Here is a 19,031-nt window from a genome sequence, read left to right as displayed (position 1 = left end):
CTTAAAAATAAAGCGGAGTTGTTTTACCAACAAAAGTGTGTTCATTGGAAAACAGAGAATTGCAGACCATGAGAAGGACCCAGCAGGAAAACGGAAACCATAGAGGAGTCAAGAGAACAGCACGGAGGAGGCTCTTTTATAGAGGAAAGGGGGGCGGGGCTGTTGTAAAAGGAGTGCCCATAGAGTGGGGGCTGGAAGTGTGCTGGCCTGGAAGCCTCTCCTCGGCTGGTCTGCAGGAACCCCAGAGGGATGGGCCGGGGGCTCCCCCCGCTGGCCTCCAGACTCCGCTCTAAAGGACAGTCCCTTTTGCCAACCTTCAAGACCTGTGCGCAGACGTCAACCTTACCAAAACCGTGAACCTTACCAAAACCACAGAGGCAAGGACTGGGTTAGCCGTGCATTGGGGGGGGGCTGTGGGCAGACCCCGGTGACTGCAGTGTGGGTGCACAGCCCAGATCACGGAGCCCCCAGGCGCGGGTGCAGGCTGCAGTGGCTCCCGGGCACGGAGGCGGGCCTGGGGAGGTTGGCAGCGCCTGCGGGGAGCCCCAGGCTGGGACCCAGTGGACGGACACTGTGTCCACCACAGTCGGGGAAGTGCTGCACCCAGCTGTGCCCGTCCTGCCCCTGGATGGAGGCTGTCCCCACCTCCCCACCGAGCCCCAGGGCCCAGGAGGGAAGAGCAGCGTGTCTCCCGTCCACCCGTGCCCAGCTGGCACAGGGGCGAGTGAGCTCCCAAGAGCACCGTGCAGTTCCTCCCCAGTGCGCAGGGACTCTGGGGGCGAGGGCTGGGGCGTGCCGGGCTGCCCTGCTCATTCCCCCGCCACAGGCCCGATCCCGTGACCCAGGATCCATCTTGAACATCTTCAATCCAGGGTTCAGGTTTACTCCACACTTTTATTGTAGAAAACCTCCTTTTCATCTATCATCCCAACTGTATTAAAAATATAAGTTACACTCCTACAAAGTTCAAGTCTATAAAAACGAACCCATCTGCCTCCCTGGAGAGGCGTTTCCAAGAGCAGATGAGCCAAGCTCATGTTTGCTCGGAGCGCGGGTGCCCGGCCGTGTGCCAAGGCCGTGCTGGCCCGGGGAGCGGCTGGCTCCGGAGCTGCAGCCGCGTCTGGCTCGGAGTCCTCCGGGCCGGTGCCCCCGCAGCCCTGCGCACTGCCCTCCCTCGCTTCCGGGGCCCAGGCCACGGGCTCCAGTCTTCGGGGGTCTTCATCCAAACAAGCGGGGCTGGGACGGGGCCGGCCCTACACCGGCTGTGCGGCCCCATCGCCCTGCCCTCCCCCGAGCAGGTGCAGAGTGTCGTCATCGGACGGGTCTGCTTCCTCCTCGCTGCCCAGCGGTTCTGACGGGCGCTTTCTGCCCCGCTGCCTGGACACTGCCAGAATGTACTGGATGTTATAGCGGTTCCAGTCACAGCTGTTAAAAGCACACAGGGGTCGCGTCAGTGATGGCTCTTCTCTCCCATCAGGACTCTGGCTCGCCCGGCACCCGACCCCCTTCTGTGAGCCCCCGACCTGCCCGCCCTGCCCTGCGGCGCGATGCACCCATGCCGGTCTGTCCTCGCCACCCTGCCCTGCTCTGGGCCTGACGCAGGCGGCCCCAGCAGCCCCGGCAGCCCCCGAGGAAGGGGCCGGCGCGCAGCCTGAGAGCAGAAGGGATGCCCCAAGTCAATTAATTCTCCACATGAACACAGACAAAAATCACACCCTTGTTCCCTTGTTCTATGTTTCACATAGAAAACCATGTGGCAAGAACGAGGTAAGGGTAAAGGGCCCACAGGGCGCCACGACTGCCCCCGCGGGAAATCCAAACAAAATCTAGCTTTGGCAACGTAACTGGAGCCTCCCGCGGATGAATACTCAAAAGCTGGCTGCGCCCTGTGCAGCAGCAGCAAATGGCCCCACGCGGGAGTCCCGGGAACGATGCCTTTACGCCAACGCCGAAGTACAAGCGTTGGTCTGAGAGGAGCTCTGCGGCGTCCCGCGGGCGGGACTCTCAGAAGAAAAGCCTCCGGGAGGGAGGCTTGTCCTCGGCTCCTAAAGACCCAGGACGCCGTCAAGGACAGACACGGACCTGCACCTGTGCACACCAGGCAGAGAACACACCTCCGGGGATGGCGTGGGGACACCCGGCCCCAGGTCGCTGCGTGCCCACCTCTCCGCTGGGGCACAGCCTCCTCCACCGCCCTGACCCGGAGCACACTTGTTTCCTCGGAGGGCGCTCTCCCTCCAGCTCCCGGCCGTACCTGAAGCCGGCCAACCTCGCGTCCCACCGTGGGGCAGCCCAGGTGGGGAAGAAGCCCCTTGCGACACTGGCCCCCAGTCCCCCAGACAGACGACGCAGGCGGCCACCCTCGCGTGGGCCACACGTACAGTTTGGAGATGTCGTCCAGGTGCCGTTGGATGCTCTTCTGAAGGAACTGAACGGCCGGCAGCACCTTCCCCGCCCTGCAAGGGAGACCTGCCTTGGTACACAGCACCAGCCCAGGGCCGCCCGGCCCCTCGCGCACGATGTCCCCCTCCCGACACGCGAGGCGCAGCCCAGGGGCAGGGGGCACGTCCCACCTGGACTTCAGCTTCTGGCCGTGCACCATGAGCAGCTTCTGGGTCCAGATGAGGTAAAATTCCAGGTGGCGAGACACTTCAAAGGACGAAGCTAAGAACTCCAGCACTTTCTCCACGTACAGGTCAGGAAGCGAGGAGCTGACAACTTCCACTGGGGGACGAGGAGAAAGCCGGGTTCGCTTTGCGGAGAACTCCCCCCCCCCCACCGCCCCCATCAGGAGCAAGAGCGAGGATGGCTCAGCCCCTCAGCATCCCCAGAGACCGACCTCGTGCGCCAAGCCCCCGCGGAGTCAGCCCACGCTCACCCTCGTCCCAGGGCACCGACTCCAAGGTCTCCTGCAGCAGCTTCTTCTCGTTGAGCCGGAAGGCCATGAGGATGGCCCTGGTGAAGTCCTGCTGGCGCAGGGCCGCCCGGATCCGCGCGGGGGTGATGCTGGCATCCAGCTCAAACGGGTCAAACAGCATCTGGGCGTCCAGGGAGTAGACGAGGAGCCCCTCGGTGGTGGTGGCCGCCCAGCAGTGCCCTGGGAGGCAAAGCAGCGAGGGCCTTCCTCCGCGCTCATTTCCACTCTCCCCACTTTTTTAAAGAACAGGTACTGACTTATCCCCCAACAGCAGGGAGGTGCACGGGCTGCCTTCCCGCCACTCCCAGCCCCGCCAGCGTGTGCTTGTGAGCAGACACACACGTGTGTGCTGCCGTCCTGTCTGCAGCAGACCCAGGAACTCCTCTGTGGGGCACACACTGCTCTGTGGGCCACGCAGCCTCTGCTGCGACGCCGTGGTGCCCCGGGGAAGACACGGGAGACCCAGCACGGCGTGGAGCTGAACCCCAGGCCCACAGACGAGGGGCTGCCCGAGTCGCCCCCCGAGCCCCGGTCTGCATCCCTGGTCGCACTGCGGTACGCGGCCCCGTGCTGCTCTGCACCCTGCTGCTTCCGGCACTCACTCGATGCCAGGGAGGGGGGCTGTGACCCCACAGACAAGCCCCCTACGAGCCTCCCTCCTGCATGCTCCGCCCCAGGCTCCAGGCCCCGTGGACAGACTCTCCCATGCGGCCCCTCCCAGACTGGCACATGTCTGTGGTGCCCAGGGCAAGTCTGAGAGCCCAGCGCATCTGAGGCCACCCCCTCAGCGTCCTCAGAGGAGGACAAAGGTGACCACGTGTTACCCATGGGGACACAAGGCCCTGAGCCAGCCGGGAGTGTGACCAGCCTCGTCCCTGGGAACACAGGCAACAGGTGCACCGCGTCACCGTGAGCCCGAAAGCCCAGCGGCTCCCCCACCCCTCCCAGCACCAACCACCAGTCGCGCGGGGCTCACCGGTGGGAGAGAAGCGAAGCGAAGTCACCCTGATTTCAGGCTTGAAGTGCCGAGAGCTCATGTCACCTGGAAGAGAGCAGCAGCGCCTTGCCCCTGGCCGGATGGAGGGAGGGCCCCTGCCGCTCTGGGCCATCTGCGCAGCCCTGCCCCGGCCTCCCTGCCCCGTCTGCAGGTGCAGCACGGGAGTCCTGCGCTAGGGCCCCGGAGGCTGTGACGGGCGCCGCTGGCCTCCACGGACGAGCCCTTGGAGCACCGCTCGCAGGCATCCCGCCTGGCCGGTGAGTGGCACGTCTGCTTTTCCCACCCAGGGCTGTGAGGCAGGCTGGCTCCAGCCCCCACGGGCCCGTCCTGCCAGGCTCTTTGTGCAGTGCCCGTCCCACGACCGCACGGGGCAGCTGTGGGTGGAAAAAAAAAAAATCCCTTCTGGAAATTTATTTTCAAATCTGCGGTCCCAGGGATGGTACGTCCCCATGGCATGAAGTCCAGTGACGGCCATCGTCAGAACAATCGGGCTCCTCTCGGCCGGGCCCAGGCCACCTGGAGACCACCTCCGTGATGTTTCACGCCTGGCTCCCCAGAAACCCTCCGCTGGGGGCTCTCGACCTCGGGATGACCTTCTGGGTCCAGCAGACCCCCCGGTCTCTCCACACTTGGTGCCAACAAGCACCTGCTCTGCCCAAACAGTGACCATCGAGACGTCTCCAGACAGGCTGAGACCCACCTGTGCACGTCACTGAGAGGTTAGGGACGCCGTGCTCATCAGGAGATTCCCGAGAACACGTGGCGCAGGCAGGGGCTGCTCCAGGGGCTGCGTGGAAGGTGCAGTCCTCCCTCCACCACGCGGCCAGGCAGGGTGGGCCCCAGGCGCTGGCCATGGCAAGAGCAGGGCTGGAATGAGCCTGCCCGGGGGGAGGCCGGCATGCAGGCTTTCTGGCTGGCGGATGGCCCCCCGACAATCTACCGGGGCCTGACGGACCCCACTCTCCTGCCCTGACCTTTTGAAGGGTGTGCACCCCTTGGGCCTCCTGGATCCCCTGATCCCTGACCCTGGAGCTCTCCCCGGAGCCCACATGGGGGTTAGCACGAGGCACAGGGCTGGGCGTCAGCCAATGAGCAAAACCACAGGCCCAGACAGGCGGTGGGGGGGGGGGGGGGGGTGGCGCGGGCCACTCGTGTGTGGCAAGAGCTCCTGGACACAATCCCTGTGGCCGCAGCAAGACAGCACAGCTGCTGTCACCCAGGGTAAGTGGGCGGTGGGCAGGGCAGCCTGCGGCGACCAGGACCTTGGGGGACACCAGAGGCCCTCTGCTCACCTTTCCTCACGCCCGGCAATGGTATGGCGACTCCGTCCTCCGCCCCAGCGTCCTGATCGATCAGTGCCAGGTTACCAAACTCTGTCATTTTCCTTCGGTTCAAAAACTCCTGGAAGGACAAAGCCCAGATGTCTCGCCATCAGGTGGAGGGCCTGAGCCCGGCCCCCGGCCCCCGGCCCCTGCCCAGCTCACAGGCCACAAGCACTGGAATGCACATGGGCTGCACGATCCTGAGACGGCCACCAGCCCGTCCGCAGCCCTCGTCCCCAGAGCCTGCGGCCACCGTGGTGCCCCGAGTCTCCAGTGCACCAGGACAAGGGCTCTCGGCAGCCTCTACGAGGCCGGGACACGCCAGGCGTCTGCTCGCTAGCCTGCCCGCCCCAGGTCCTCAGGGAAGCAATGGGACCCGTGCCCTGGGGTCACTAAGCAGGGGCAGGCGTCGCCCCGCAGTGGGGCCAGGGTGTGCGGAGGGCAGGGAAGGCCGGGCAGCCCTGTGCACCCTCACCTCCATGGCGTCCAGCGACAGGTTGCAGGAAATCTCAAACTTCTTCCTGAGGATCTGCTCCTTGACGTGATAGATGCACACGAACTTGGACATCCCTCCTGCCAGGATGCTCTCGCCGTCCGCAGAGTAGCACAGCGTCGTGAAGGCCCTGAGGCAGGGAGACAGGACCACAGTCGCCCCGGGCACCCCCAGCGTGTGCTCCGCCCCCCACACCCCAGAGGGTACCCAGTGCCCCCAGCATCCTGGGCAGGGCTCTGGCCTGGGCCCCACGAGACCCCGTCACCCACTCCGCACTATGGGAGCAGCACACCCCGGAGGGACCTCCCGAGACAGGACCCATTTATGGGAAGGACCACGTGGCTCACGCTGCAAGATTTCCTTGTCGAAATCAGACGGCAAAGGAGGCTGCCCTGCCTGCCACGCACGCAGCGACCACGACTACCGGCAGGGCTGCCGATGCGGCCCCAAGCGGGCGGCACCAGGCACGCACTGGCCCGGCTGCTCACAGGACCCCATGCAGCATCGCCTGCGACACCCGAGAGCGCAAGCCACAGGAGGAGGGTGAGACTTCACCAAACCCAAAGACACCATCGAGGGTGAGAAGAGCCCCCAGAGCGCCAAGAGATTTCCAACCCAGATCGCTGGGGCGTCGCCCATCTCGAGCGCATGAACTCTCACGGCACCAGTCGAGACCACGCACCAGACAGACCTTCTTCCCCAGTCCCCGTCCCCGGGGGGGCCGGTCGGCAGAGAGGACGCGGGACCGCACCAGCCCTCTCGGACATGCGGACCCCAACCGCGTGCGGACACTGGCCCCCCCCAGCCCAAGGGCTGCCGGTTAGAAAGCACGTGGGAAGGGGCCGATGGGGCTGTGGACGGCACAGCCACCTCGCAGAACACGGACTCCCTAGAGAAGCAACCCCGGTTACCGCGTGACCACTGGCCATTCCCCTCCAACACACGCTCAAAGACGTGAGGACGGCCGTGCACGCCAACGCCAACGAGGACACACCGATCATGACCCCCGTGAGTGCTCCACGCCCCCAGGAGGAGCCCCGCCGTTACTGTGATTTTTAAGGGACTAAAACAGGAAATCGTTGGCTCCTCAACCATTTCTTAGCGCATACACGGCTCGCCGAGGCACTCACTTCCCCTTGGCCGAGTGCTTGGCGGTGACCTTGTCCAGCTCCTTCCTGCCCGTCTTGAGGTCGTGCCTGCCCTCGATGGAGCCCGTCTGCACGGCGTTCTCAGGGTCCCAGAAGGTGATCTGGGAGTTCAGCGTGGCCACAGCCAGCTCCGCACCGTCAGGGCGGAAGGTCACAGCCAGAGCTGAAGGGACACATGTGATCAGGCCCCGAGGAGGAGCCGAGGCCCCCGCAGCAGCCGCACCCTCCCAAGTCCTGCCCGAGCTTCCATCCAGGAAAGCCAGGTGTGCAGCAGCAGCGCCCTGAGTCTGCGCACGATGGGCAGTGGCACCCGGCTCTCAGAGAGGCTCCGCCCTGCGAGGGAGGCCCCGGGGTCTAGATGGGGTCCCGGACAGACACAAGGCCTGGACAGGCCGAGCGGGGGAGGCACACGGAGGTCACAGCCAAGGGGGCTCTGAGAGGACCACAGGACAGACTCGGAACAGAGCGGTGGGAGGCGGGAGGTCAGTGTGGTCAAGGCCCTGCGGACACAGGCCACCCTCACCCACACACGCCCGGCGGGACCCCAGGGGTCCTGAGACCAGGCCTCCCTCCCATGGCTGCACCTGGTCCCCGTCCCCAGGCACCCACCGTCCGAGGTCAGGCCCAGCGTCTCCGTGGTCCTCCAGCTGTCCGCCATGTCCCACAGGCGCACCGTCTTGTCCCAGGAGGCGCTGGCCAGGACCGACTTCACCGGGTTGAAGCACAGGCTGCTGATGGGGCCCTCGTGGCCAGACAGAACCTGCGGCGTCCAGAGCAGGGGTGTGAAGGGACAGTGGGGCCACGCCGTGCACCAGGCCCTCACCCTGAGGCTGTGGGTTGGCGGGCTCACGGGGTGTCCGCGGCCAGAGGACCCTGCTGCTCCTGCCCTCGAGCCCGCAGAGACGCTCTCCCGCGTGGGCCGTGCCCCTGCCCCACCCCCACCCCGGCCCCTGGCCACGTGGCCCTTACATCCAGGAGCCTCCCTGTCTGCATGGACCAGATGAAGACCTCGAAGGAGTCCTGGGCCCCTGCAGACACCACCTCCCCGCTGCAGTCCACGGCCACGCAGGAGAACTGGGTGGGCCGCGGAGACGTGAAGGTGCGGAAGTTCCGGTACCTGCCCAAAGACACAAGTCCAGGCAGACACTGCTCACACCCCGAGTCCCTGGGGCTGCCCTGAGCCCGTCTACACTACGTGCCCCCCAGCAGGGCCATGAGCCTAAAGCCCCGCTATCACGCCCGCCCACAGGGAGGACGAACATGAAAGTCACCTGTGAAGGTCAAAGGCACGCACGGTCCCATCCATGGAAGAGGTCACGATGACATAGCCGGTGGCAGTGAAGGTCACACCGGTGACCCCACTCGAGTGCTCCGTGAAAGTGATGAAGCAGAAGCCACTGAGGGTGTTCCACACCTTGACCTGCAGGCGGGCGGGGTGAGGAGCGGGGTGGCCAGGGCTCAGGACCACGTGCACCCGGGCACGTCAACCAGGGCCCCCCAGCCGGGAGATGCACGCGCACCTGCCCCTTGCCTCCCGGTGAGTGGCAGGAGAGGGCCCGGGTCCCCCCACCCAGGCCACAGCCGCCCGAGGAGCCCCACCTTGCCGTCGTCCCCGCCGGTCACGATGTACTGCCCGTCGGGGGAGTAGGCCAGGGACACCATGCTGTTGAAGTGACCCTGCTGCTTGAGCACGCAGGACTCGCTCTGCCACTCCCACACTAGCAGCTGGCCCAGACCTTCGGAGCACACGTGAGGGAGGGGGGCCTGAGCGCCTGAGCCGCCGAGGCAAGGACCCCTTCACACGCGAGCAGGGGACCCAGCAGAGTCACTGCGGGTGGCACCTGCTGTGGTGTCACGACCCCCCCGACAGCCACAGGGTGCCCCCGCCCCCCAGACACAGGCCCAGCGGCTCACAGGCCCAGCGGCTCGGGCACCAAGGCGCTCGCAGCTCAGAAGAGCGCCAGTCCTGGACCTGCACTGCCCCCAGGCCCCAGGGCCCCAGGCTCGGGGGGGTTTCTCCCGGGAGCTGGGCAGCCCCACGGCCTTGGGGGGTGAGGGGGCCACGGTCAGCGGTCCTGTTCCTGTTCTCGCCTGACTCTGCAGGAGACGAACCTGAACAGCCAAAGGCAAGCCAGTCCCCGGAGCTGTTGACGGCGATGGACGCGATGCTCTGGTCAGAGATGCTGGCGGGAGAGCGCGGTGTGAGAAGGCGACACCGCGAGCCCCTCTGCCCGCCGCCCGCCTGGCCGCTCTGCACCCCCACCCTGCACAGCCGGGCCCCCACAGCACCCAGCGGGGCGCTCACCTCAGGGAGTGGATGAGGTTGAACTCAGGCAGCTCGTGAAGGTGGAAGATTCCGGAAGCAAAGCCGGTGACCAAGAGATGGGTCTTCTTGTGGTAGGCCGCAGCGGTCAGCTTGTTGAAATCTCCCTCTTTGTTGAAAAAGTACCTACACGGGTGGGTGGTCAGAGGACGGTGGACGGGCAACCAGGGAGCCAGGCTGCGTCAGCCTGCGCCCAGCCCCCGGACCCAGGGACAGGGCCCCAGCTCCACGCAGGACCCCTGGCCCTGCAGCCCCGGGCCCTGCCCCTGGGACACGGGGCAGCCTCCGCGCCACGTTTCAGCGTGGAGGGTGCGAGGTCCTGCCCCACCCCCGGGGGGCACCTACTTGGCCAGCCGAGAGTATCTGACTTTCCCCTGCTGCTCCTCGGCAGCCGGCGTGGCTTTGCCCCGGACGGTGGTCTCCTCCTCCCCCTCCTCTCCGTCCTCCTTCTCCTCCGCCGCCGCCTGCAGCAGGTCTGCCCTCCAGCCCGTGGGGGCTTTCAGCCGCAGGCCCTCCGGGGGGGTGTCGCACTGCCACACACACAGGGCGCCGTCCTGGCTGAGCGTGTACAGCTGTAGGGGGTGCGGGCGAGTGGGCGCGGGTCACCCTGACGGCAGCCCACGTCAGCCACCTGGCAGAGGCCACGCCCAGGAGATCGCCAAGGGACGCCACTGCTTCCTACGCACCCCAGTGACCCGGGAGGCCACCTGTGTCTACCCGGGAAGGCCTGGCGCCTGGCTGAGACCCGGGATGCCACCGGGTGAGACACCCCAGACGTGGGAACGTACGTCTAGGCTGCTGGATTCGAAGAAGCAGGCCACGATCGCATCCTTGTGTCCCCCCAGCGCGTAGTAGATGAGGTTGTCCCAGCGCTCGGCTCCGAACACCCACGTGGACATGTCTTTGCTCCCGACCGCAAAGCACCTGCCAGAGAAGCCCACGCTCGTCCTCAGGGGCCCTGGGGGACTGCACGCAGCTGGGTCTGCCCAGCCCGCACCTCCTCCTGAGCGGCAGCTCCGTCTGTGTCTCTTGGGGGATGGGTCACCGCCCCCCTGCACGAAGCAGTCCCTCCAGGAGGTGGCCCAGGAGGGCAATGAGCACCCGCCTCCCTGACTCCCCGGGTCCCAACCTGAGGGGACCCCGCTTACCGCACACAGCCAGCGGAACAGGCGGTGCCTCGCTGAAGAGGTGGAAGGCCTGGCTGCAGGGCACCCAACCCGGCCCGAACACCCACCTGCTAGGAGCACGAGGGCTGCCGGGGGCTCCCCCCTGCCCCGCCACGGTGAGCCGGTGGACACACTGGCACCAACCACCAGCCCCCACCACTCCCTGCACACAGAGTGCAGGGCAGCCGAGAACGAGCCAGTAGCCTCCCAGGGTGGTTAGGGGTGCTGCTGTGAGAGGACGGGACCGGCCCCGTGCTCCAGGCCTCGACGTCCCACTGACACAGCTGCTCCAGATTCGAGCATCCTGGTCTAGGTCTGCGCCCTGGTTTCCAGTGACAGACGCCAGGGCGGTGCAGCCCAGCCCAGGACCAGCAGCCCACCCGGCCCTGCCACCCCACAGGACGCCCAAGCGCCCGTTTCAGAACAGAACTGCGGGATGCGACAAGACACACAGGGCTCCCCACCCCACAAGAGGCTGGTTCCGGCGTCCCCCTCAGGCCCCGCACCCGGGCCTCACCGCGAGTCGTCTGTCCAGTCGATGCACGTGGTTTCATCGTACGGCCCAAAGTAGGTTTTGTCCAGGACAAACGCGTTGAACTCCCGCTTCCTCCCAGGGGCGTGGTACATCTGAGCGAGGTTGCCTTTTGTGACAACGAACTTCCTGCCGCAGAAACAGGGCGTCGTGGCCCAAGACCAGCTCAGAGGCTGGGGACAGCGCCCTGCCCGGAGGCCGTGTGCACCTGCCTCTCTGTGGCCCCCAAGCCCCCTCTTCTCCGGCAAGGACCCCGAACCCCGGAGCACAGGCTCCTCCAATGCTGCCGCCAGCCTGGGAGACCATGGCCAAGGCCAGGCCAGCCCTGCAGAGCTGGAAGGACAACATGGGCTCCGCGTGACGGGCGCAGGGGAGCGGCCACTGCCCTCCAAGGGCCTTCTGAGGCCGGACACGGGATGCGGCTCACAGCTGAAACCCAGAGCCGCCCCCTGCCCAGCACATCCGGGTCAGCCTCGGGGGAGCAACCTGGGAACGAGCCCTCTCCTGTGGCCCGGGACCCGCAGCAAGGCTGGGGCTGGCCTGGACCCTGTCCGTGCACATTCTCCTCACGGTGGATGGTGAAGCTGGGGGGCAGGGGCTCCTTGGCGGCTCTACTGCCTGGAGGCCACGAGACCCACCGAGGCCCATGACTGCTGTGAAAGCAGTTTTGGTTGAGAATCTTCACGTGGGAACACCAGCCTGGAGCAGGGGGAGCAGGGACTGTGGCCATGGACGCCTGTTGAGGCAGGAGCACGGCTCCCATGGACATGCCTCTGGTTGGAAGAGCCCCAGAGCCCTGCTGCATCAGTCACGGCGTCTGGACCTCGAGAGCTCCCTGCCCCAAGCGCCAGGCCCTCACCTGCCATCGGGAGAGAAGCAGACGCTGTGCACGGAGCCCTTGAAGTGGAACTGGTGGAGCACGGACCTGCAGACCAGGCTGACCAGCAGCGCGTCCCCCCCTGCAGGGACGGGGAGTGGCATGTGTGGTCACCCCACGCACGACCCCGACAGCCCAGCCCAGGACAGCCAGGCACACGCATATCCTGCGCACACACACCCTCACCCCAAAGCCCACTAGGGCCCCAGGCAAGGAAGTGACCGGGGCAGAGGACCCAGCGGCTTGGATCCCTGGCAGGACCGGGTGTTGGCCTCATGCCCCCCCACCGACCACCTGAGCTGCTGTCCCCCCGGCCGAGGGTGGTTACCTTCATCGACGATGATGGCCAGGCGGCCGTCTGGGGACAGCCCTACACACTTGACGTTGTACCGAGTAGCCAAGGGCAGAGTGTTGGATCTGTTGCTATAAAACAAAAGCCACAGTCAGGTAGTTGGTCCCAGTTGTCGGACGAGGGGGCAGCCTCCGACCACCCACCCCCTGCCCCCTCCTGTCCCTGGCCGGCTCCGGGCCCAGAGCTCACGGCTCGTCCCCAGCTCCCTGCTGGAGAAGAGGAAGTAAGACCAGGTTCCTGGAGAAGACTTGGCGAAACGTATTCAAGCCCTTAAAATCGGGCTTTGGTTTGGGGCCCCTGGGGACTCAGTGGAGCGACCGATTCTTGATTTTGGCTCAGGTCACGGTCTCAGGGTCGTGGGATGGAGCCCCCCGAGGAAGAAGACGGGCCCTGCAGGTTCTTCGTTCTCCCTCGCCCTCCTCCCACGCACAAGCTCACTCGCTTGCTCTCTCTCGTTCTCTCAGCAAGAAAAAAAAAAAAAAAAAAAAGGCGGAGGGGCCTTGGCCGTTCCTGATTTTGTCTGTAGGAGAGCTCCCCGAGCCACCTGTTCAACAGAAGGGATGAACCCCGAGGACAGCGCGTGCACATGCAGCCGTCGGGACGGAATGGGGCACCCGGGGGCTCAGTGGTGCGCGGCGCCTCGGCCGTGGCCCCGGGGTCCGGACCGAGTCCCACGCGGGCCCCCGCGGGAGCCTGCTTCTCCCTCCGCCTGGGTCTCCCTCTCTCTTACGAAAAAACAAGGAAGGTGAACGTCAAGTACAAGCACCCCTCGGCTCGGGTCTAACTTTGTCCTCACGACTGCGCCTCCCGCTGCCAAGAGCGGTGACCCCCCCTGTGCCCCGCGGTGCAGCGGGCGGCCTGGCGCGGCGGGGCGGGCGGGGCGGGGCGGGGCGGGGACGGGGCCGCTGCCCACTTGCTTTTTCAGGTCGAATACGGTGACTCTGTTCCCCACGGGGCTGATGACGGAATCGCCGTCGCACGTGAAGTTCAAGTTTCCGCAGCGATAGACCGTCCCCAGCAGGTTGGAGAACTGAAAGGAAGGCGCTCGCCGTGGTACCGGGCCCGGGAGCCAGCCGCCGCCGCAACGACGGAGCCCCGCCCCGGCCCCGCTCAGCCCCGGCCCCGCCCAGCCCCGGCCCCGCTCAGCCCCGGGTCCCTCGGGCCGCCTCCCCGGCGGGGAGGGGGGCGGGGGGGGCACCGGGGACCCCGCGGGGCGCCACCGCCCCGAGCCCCGAGCCCCGGCCGCGCCGCGTGAGCGGGACCGCAGCCCTGCCGCCCCTCCCCGCCCCCGCCCGCGGACCCCGGACCCCGGACCCCGGACCCCGGACCCGGACCCCGACCCCGCGCGCACCCGGTACGCGAACTTCATCTCTGCTGCCGCCGCCGCACGTGTGCGCCGCGCCCGCCCGCGGCCCCAAGCGCGCACTTCCGGGACCCGCCGCCACGCCGCGCCGCGCCACAGCGCCCCCAGCCGGCCCGGAGGGGCAGGGCCGCAGGGAGGAGCCCGGCCGCAGGCCCCGCCCCCGCCGCGCCCCGAGGCGGATCCCGGCCCCAGGCCCCGCCCCCGCCTGCACCCAGCAGGGCCGAGCTCCCGTCCTGTAGAGCGGGGTGCGCGCCTCGGCTCAGGTAGCTCCCCCTAGGAGGTGAGGAGCTCCGACCCCACGTGCAGCTTCAACAGCTTCCGCATTACGACCCGGGGACCAAAAGCAAGACTCGAAGCAGCTTTAGAAATTCTTTTCGCGATGCTACCAAACGTCACAAGGGTAGTTACCTTGTGACACGTTAGGTTGGCACATTGTGTTTACAAAAAACCTAAAGACTCAAGTGTCTTTATTCCTAGGGGCCACCGGGGGATGAACTATGAAAAAAATCCCTGATGCTCCCCACAACGTAAATAAATAATCTTTGCTTCGAGTCAGGAAGCATTAGGGAGAAGGCAAGAAAATTCTTCACACGCTCCTCTTTCAAGCCCCTTGGCAAAAGAATGAAGTTCAAAACAGCAAAGTTTCTTCTTAAAATGTGTATTTTCAGAATTACAATGCTTACATTTTAAACAGTCTTAATACAATGGCTTTAGTCTAACAATATATTACAGAATAATGTGAAAAATGACTCTCATAGTAAACCATGAAAATGGAATTAATACCTGCAGTGTCAAAGTCACCAACTTGTCACCTTTTCCAGTCACAGAATCCCAGCAAATTTTATTGACGACGCTTTCGGGTCTTACAGCCTGATATAGTCGACGGCTAAATTTAGAGAAAGGGGCACTTCCATGAAAAATCAAATTCCAAAATCATGGATTTATTTTAAAGATCACAATCGACAGCAAAAACATTTAGATCAGCATAGTTTGTTCTTTAAAAAGTGGTATAACGTTTCATTTTATGTACACATCTGGAGAGACTCCTTGATTTCATTTTATAACTCAAGCTTACTTTAAACACTAAAGAAACACTGAACCGGAGCCGGTGTGTATCTCCTCTGCTAACCATGGGATACCAACCAAGACTTACTGGTACACGAATCCAACCCATGACCAGCTGCGCTGACAATGGACTGTAGGTAAAAGTCATTTTCAGATTAAATACAATTCCCATATTAGAATCAGAAGTTATAATTTTTCCGATCATAGGAAACCCCATGAAATTCACCAAAATTATAACTTATTTCCTTTTCCATTTGCTAGTATTTACATCTTCCACAATATGTGTAAAACGGCTGCATATTCTGCTTTTTAGATGCACATTCTATATCCGGCTTCACAATTATTTAACAGCTGCTGCATCTTTATTAACAAAACCAGCTTGTCTCAAACGTATAAGCCTTATTTTATTTTAAACACAACAAAAATCCAAGTACTGCCTTAAAAAAAAAAAAAAAAAGTGAAGCTTAGGTGACATTTTTCTTTTGTGTAGAACCAAACAAAAACAGAGGCACCCATGTAACTTAGGTTGCAAAAGATCTTTTGGGTAATTCCCAGGGTGGGGTGGTGGAGCGCCAAACCTGCAATAAATTTGATTTTATACAAACTGAAGATAGAAAGAAACCACCACGAGCATTTTGGATTCCCCCTTCATTTTTTTCCCTCTAAGTATATTATACAACTAGAGAATTTCATCGCGGGATTAGAACCCAGACACAAAGAAATCAAGCAGAAATAAGGTAACCATCGAATCAAATCCCCCTTCCGGAAGGTGAGAGGGAAAGCCACATTATACAGAGTGTGAGGCTTTTATGACAGAATCGAATCTCAAAGATCTCTTTATTCCCAGGGCTTGAAGGCAGATCTGTAGGGAAAACATCAATTTTTTACAACAAAACAAACTTATTTTAGAAACCCTAAACTATCTATTATTAGATTCTGAAGCTCTAATTTGCCTAACTCGTTGATTAGTTTTAAAGTGCACCTAAGGAAGATAAATTTCTGAAAAGTTTAATTAAACACACAGATATTGATCTTCTTTACACATTTCCAATTTCTGTAAATGAAAAAGACAGGGGGCAGGGTAGGGGGAATCACGCCACCTCATTTGTTGAGTGAAAAGACAGCGCACAGAAGCGTGGACACGACTGCTCTGTTCTAGTTGCTCCGAGCTTCCCGCCGGCCCCCGCTCCCTGCTCCCCACCACCACCCCACCCCATCACCCCGCCAGCCTCGCTCCCACACCCACAGGTGACCGGCAGGACTGGCGGCAGCTGCTGCAGAGGCCCCCTCTCCTCTCGGGCTCACATGCTTGAGGTTGCTCCCGCGCGGCCGCACCCCGTGCTGGACCTGTCTACACTCACTTGCAGCAGCCCGGTCAGGCTCGATTCCAACCACGCCTTGCCAGGGAAGTAAGAGTTCTCTATTTCTTATGTACAAAAATACATCGCTTTGGAGAGCTGGAAAAGGTTGCATACACCCAACACTTATTTACAAGCTGTGACTCTCACACCAGTAAAAACAAACACACATTTATTTTATCCTTGATTTTTGGTGCAACTTATACATAAACATTACATCAGTTAGTCTGTACTTTTAAAAATAATAAATCAACCATATGTACAATTAAATTTACAACCGAAAGCAAATTAATCCATTGGTATGGTATGATGGCAATTTTAGTGGGCCGGCAGAGAACATTCCAAGACTTTCGTCCTTCCCACAACCAAACTAGAAGCACACTGAGAGGGCACTCCCAGTTCTCCCCTGAAATGGAGCCTCTTAATGTCTAGGACTCCGGTGCAGAAGAAACATATTGATTACACAGTGACGATGACATGTGAAGACTTTAAAGGTGAGAAGAAAACAATGTATCAACCCCCACATATATAATGATAATTAAAATAAATACATATTTAATTCCAAGTGCATATGACATTCAGTCAACATCATGGGGAGCAGGGGTTCCAGAAACAGTTATTCCTAAACTACTTCGATGCCAAGTCGTCCCTTAGGCCCTGGTCTAATCTTCCCAAAGTACCTTTAAGATGGCTCCAGCTAATGGAGGTTCCAGGTCCGCCCCGTGCGACCCCCAAGGCACAGAAGGGGTTCTGTTCCCACCCCACCCCAGCCCTCAGCCTCACTGACCTGCCCTAATGGGGAGTTGTTATTCTAGAAAAGCACTGCTCATCTGGGATAAAGGACAGTGTTTTATCCCCCAGGAGACTCACGGATCCACCTGGTCCAGTATCGAGGGGGCAGCCGTGTGTCTCCCCGGAGGGCACACAGACTCCAGAAGGAACCCGTGGACCAGGAGGCTGCCAGGTGAGCGGGGAGGGGGCGACGGGAGGGAGTGGGGCTCTGGGCCAACACTGCAGGACGCCGGCACGGGGACAGGGACACTGGGATGGGGAGATGAGAGAGTAACAACACCACTGACAACACAAAAATAAACGCTGTAACTCAGCCGACCAGCCGCACGCCGAACTCCTCGGAGGCTTCCGTGGCCAGGCAGGATCACCGAAAGTCTGGTTAGCGCGAGAATGTTGCGATGGAGAGAGCAGTGGAGCCAGGATCCCTTCAAGCGCGCGCACACCCGGCCGGGGGCGTGTGCCGACCCGAGGCGGGGTCATGTGACGCTGACTTCGAGCACATGGTCGTCTTTGCTGGGGATGACCAGGATCTGCATGCCCGTGCTGGAGTTGAAGACCTGGCCGGGCGGCAGCGCTTGGAGCCGGGGCATGGGCAAGCCTTTGTGCTCGCTGCTGGAGGCCGAGTGCACGCTGCCCCTGCTCTTGATGCTGCCGCTGTCCAGCTGCTCATCCACATGCTTGTCCACCGACAGGCTGTCGTTCTCTATCCAGCTGTCTGCAAAATGCACGGAAGTGAGACACGGGCCCACTGACACGGACCAGTGACCCATCCCGGGAGCAGCGGGCCGCCCGAGCGACCTCAGGTGCACATACACGTCGCCTGAGGCAGCCCGTTTAGAGAGAACCTAGTGCGTGGGCCCTCGGAGGACCCGTGTGGGTCTCAGAGCAGGTGCCTACAACTTGTGACCCCGACCGGGTGTTTGGTGTCAGACCCCGCTGGCACCAGACCCACGCTGTTGATCCACAAGCCCGGTGGCTGGAGCTGGGTCAACCACCTCCTCGCACTCCCAACAGCGAGCGCACCCTTCATCTCCAAGAATCCTTACCGGCATCCAGTTGTGAGGAGTGCGCAGAGTGATGGGGGAGGTATTTAAACAGCCTGACGTCGGGAAGGGGGAGGTACCCCGCAAAGAGGGGCATCACCTCCATGTGGACCCGGTGAGTGGCCTGCGCGGCCACAGGCATGGAGATGACGCCAGAACTCTTCCCGCACACTGCCCAATTGCTGCTGTTGTCCACCACTGAAACAAGGAAAGCACTGGTTTTACCCCAGGAGAGGGCACTCCGTGTTCACACCAAAATAAGAGCCACCAGCAGCCCCACACTCCAGAGTGTAAAATCCGAAACTGGATACATTCTATATCTTGCTGCCTCATAACTGTACCTGAACAGGAAACACGTATGGTTTGATAATAAGATACGTGTTGGATGCACAGGGAAAGTCACTTTGTTCTGCTCAACATCATAAACGAACAGTGATAAACTGTGCTGGAAGGCGGTGTGTCAGACTACGGGCACGCTGGCTGTCAAATTTGGAATGGGGTGGAACAGGGTGGTGGTCCGTCTAGCAGGTGGTGGCATCAGACTGGGGGTCCCAATCCCAACCTGCCGCTTGGACAAGCCTCTGGGATGGGACGGAAAGAGACGTATGTAAGCCCTTCTACCTGCAGCACAGCAGATATTCCTAATATATGCAGTTATTAGCACTAATTATTAAAACACAACCGTGACATAATTCAGTGTAATTCAAATATGTAATCGAGCACTCAAGAAGTTGGCGGATCAGGAGCCTTGTCTGGACAAGCAGATGGCCTTGCAGAGAGGTGACAGCAGCCCTGTCAAGGGGGCACATAGCAGGGCCCAGGAGCTCCAAGGACCGAAGGTCCCCAACAGCAGAGAAGGGAAGGGGTGGCAGAGGGCCGGCTTCCTACACAGGGCAGGGGAGCCTCTGAGGGAGGTGCCGCAGCAGTTCTCAGATGGTGGTCCCTGGGGCACCAGGGGGTCATACCCCTGCCTTTCTCCCTGGGCTGCCAGGCACACCGGTGGCTGGCGCCGGAGGCCTGAGGGTGAACCGAGGCCCCACATGCAAGGGGTCAGGACAGTGGGTTCCTCACCACACACTTGAGGATAGAAACTGCCAGTTTTACTTAAGGCTGTCCTTCGTGGAGTAGTCAAAATTAATTTTATTAAATCCAATCTTTAAAGAAACATCTTTTTAACTTTAACTCTGAAATGATTATAGACTCCTGAGAAGCTGCAAACCATTCGAGAGGGGCCCCGTGTACCCCTCACTCTGGGCCCCCAGGCTCCCGGGCTCACTGGGACT

General features: G+C 61.8%; 2 protein-coding genes across 4 annotated transcripts in view; both read right to left on the bottom strand.

Moving 5' to 3' along the window:
• Positions 1–874: 874 nt before the first annotated feature.
• On the bottom strand, positions 875–13,554 carry PWP2 (PWP2 small subunit processome component). The gene is made up of 21 exons (XM_038581615.1): positions 13,479–13,554; positions 13,045–13,157; positions 12,104–12,198; positions 11,758–11,857; positions 10,884–11,027; positions 9,989–10,124; positions 9,546–9,772; positions 9,183–9,326; positions 8,990–9,060; positions 8,477–8,613; positions 8,149–8,297; positions 7,847–7,994; positions 7,487–7,637; positions 6,860–7,040; positions 5,712–5,859; positions 5,207–5,315; positions 3,894–3,959; positions 2,879–3,097; positions 2,574–2,724; positions 2,382–2,456; positions 875–1,425 (listed from the first exon to the last, which is right to left on the bottom strand). Exons 1-21 carry the CDS (start codon positions 13,494–13,496, stop codon positions 1,254–1,256), a joined length of 2,754 nt encoding a protein of 917 aa, XP_038437543.1. The 5' UTR covers positions 13,497–13,554; the 3' UTR covers positions 875–1,253.
• A 578-nt stretch (positions 13,555–14,132) lies between these two features.
• Positions 14,133–19,031, bottom strand: part of TRAPPC10 (trafficking protein particle complex 10) — an 89,030-nt gene continuing 84,131 nt past the window's right edge. For all 3 annotated transcript variants that reach the window (XM_038581612.1, XM_038581614.1, XM_038581613.1), the window contains 2 exons: positions 17,752–17,946; positions 14,133–17,420 (listed from right to left, as the gene is read on the bottom strand). In XM_038581612.1, coding sequence (XP_038437540.1) covers positions 17,182–17,420; positions 17,752–17,946 — 434 coding nt within the window. In that variant the 3' untranslated portion in view covers positions 14,133–17,181. The remainder of the gene's footprint in view (positions 17,421–17,751; positions 17,947–19,031) is intronic.

The sequence above is a fragment of the Canis lupus genome, chromosome 31 (assembly GCF_011100685.1).
Source record: "Canis lupus familiaris isolate Mischka breed German Shepherd chromosome 31, alternate assembly UU_Cfam_GSD_1.0, whole genome shotgun sequence".
Taxonomy (NCBI): domain Eukaryota; kingdom Metazoa; phylum Chordata; class Mammalia; order Carnivora; family Canidae; genus Canis; species Canis lupus.
This window is presented reverse-complemented; position numbering and strand designations above follow the sequence as displayed.

Coding starts and splice junctions, on each gene's coding strand:
- PWP2 (XM_038581615.1), bottom strand. Junction 12,199..13,044: donor ACCGTATTCGACCTGAAAAA/GCAAGTGGGCAG, acceptor TTTGTTTTATAG/CAACAGATCCAACACTCTGC. Junction 2,725..2,878: donor GTCGGTGCCCTGGGACGAGG/GTGAGCGTGGGC, acceptor CTCGTCCCCCAG/TGGAAGTTGTCAGCTCCTCG.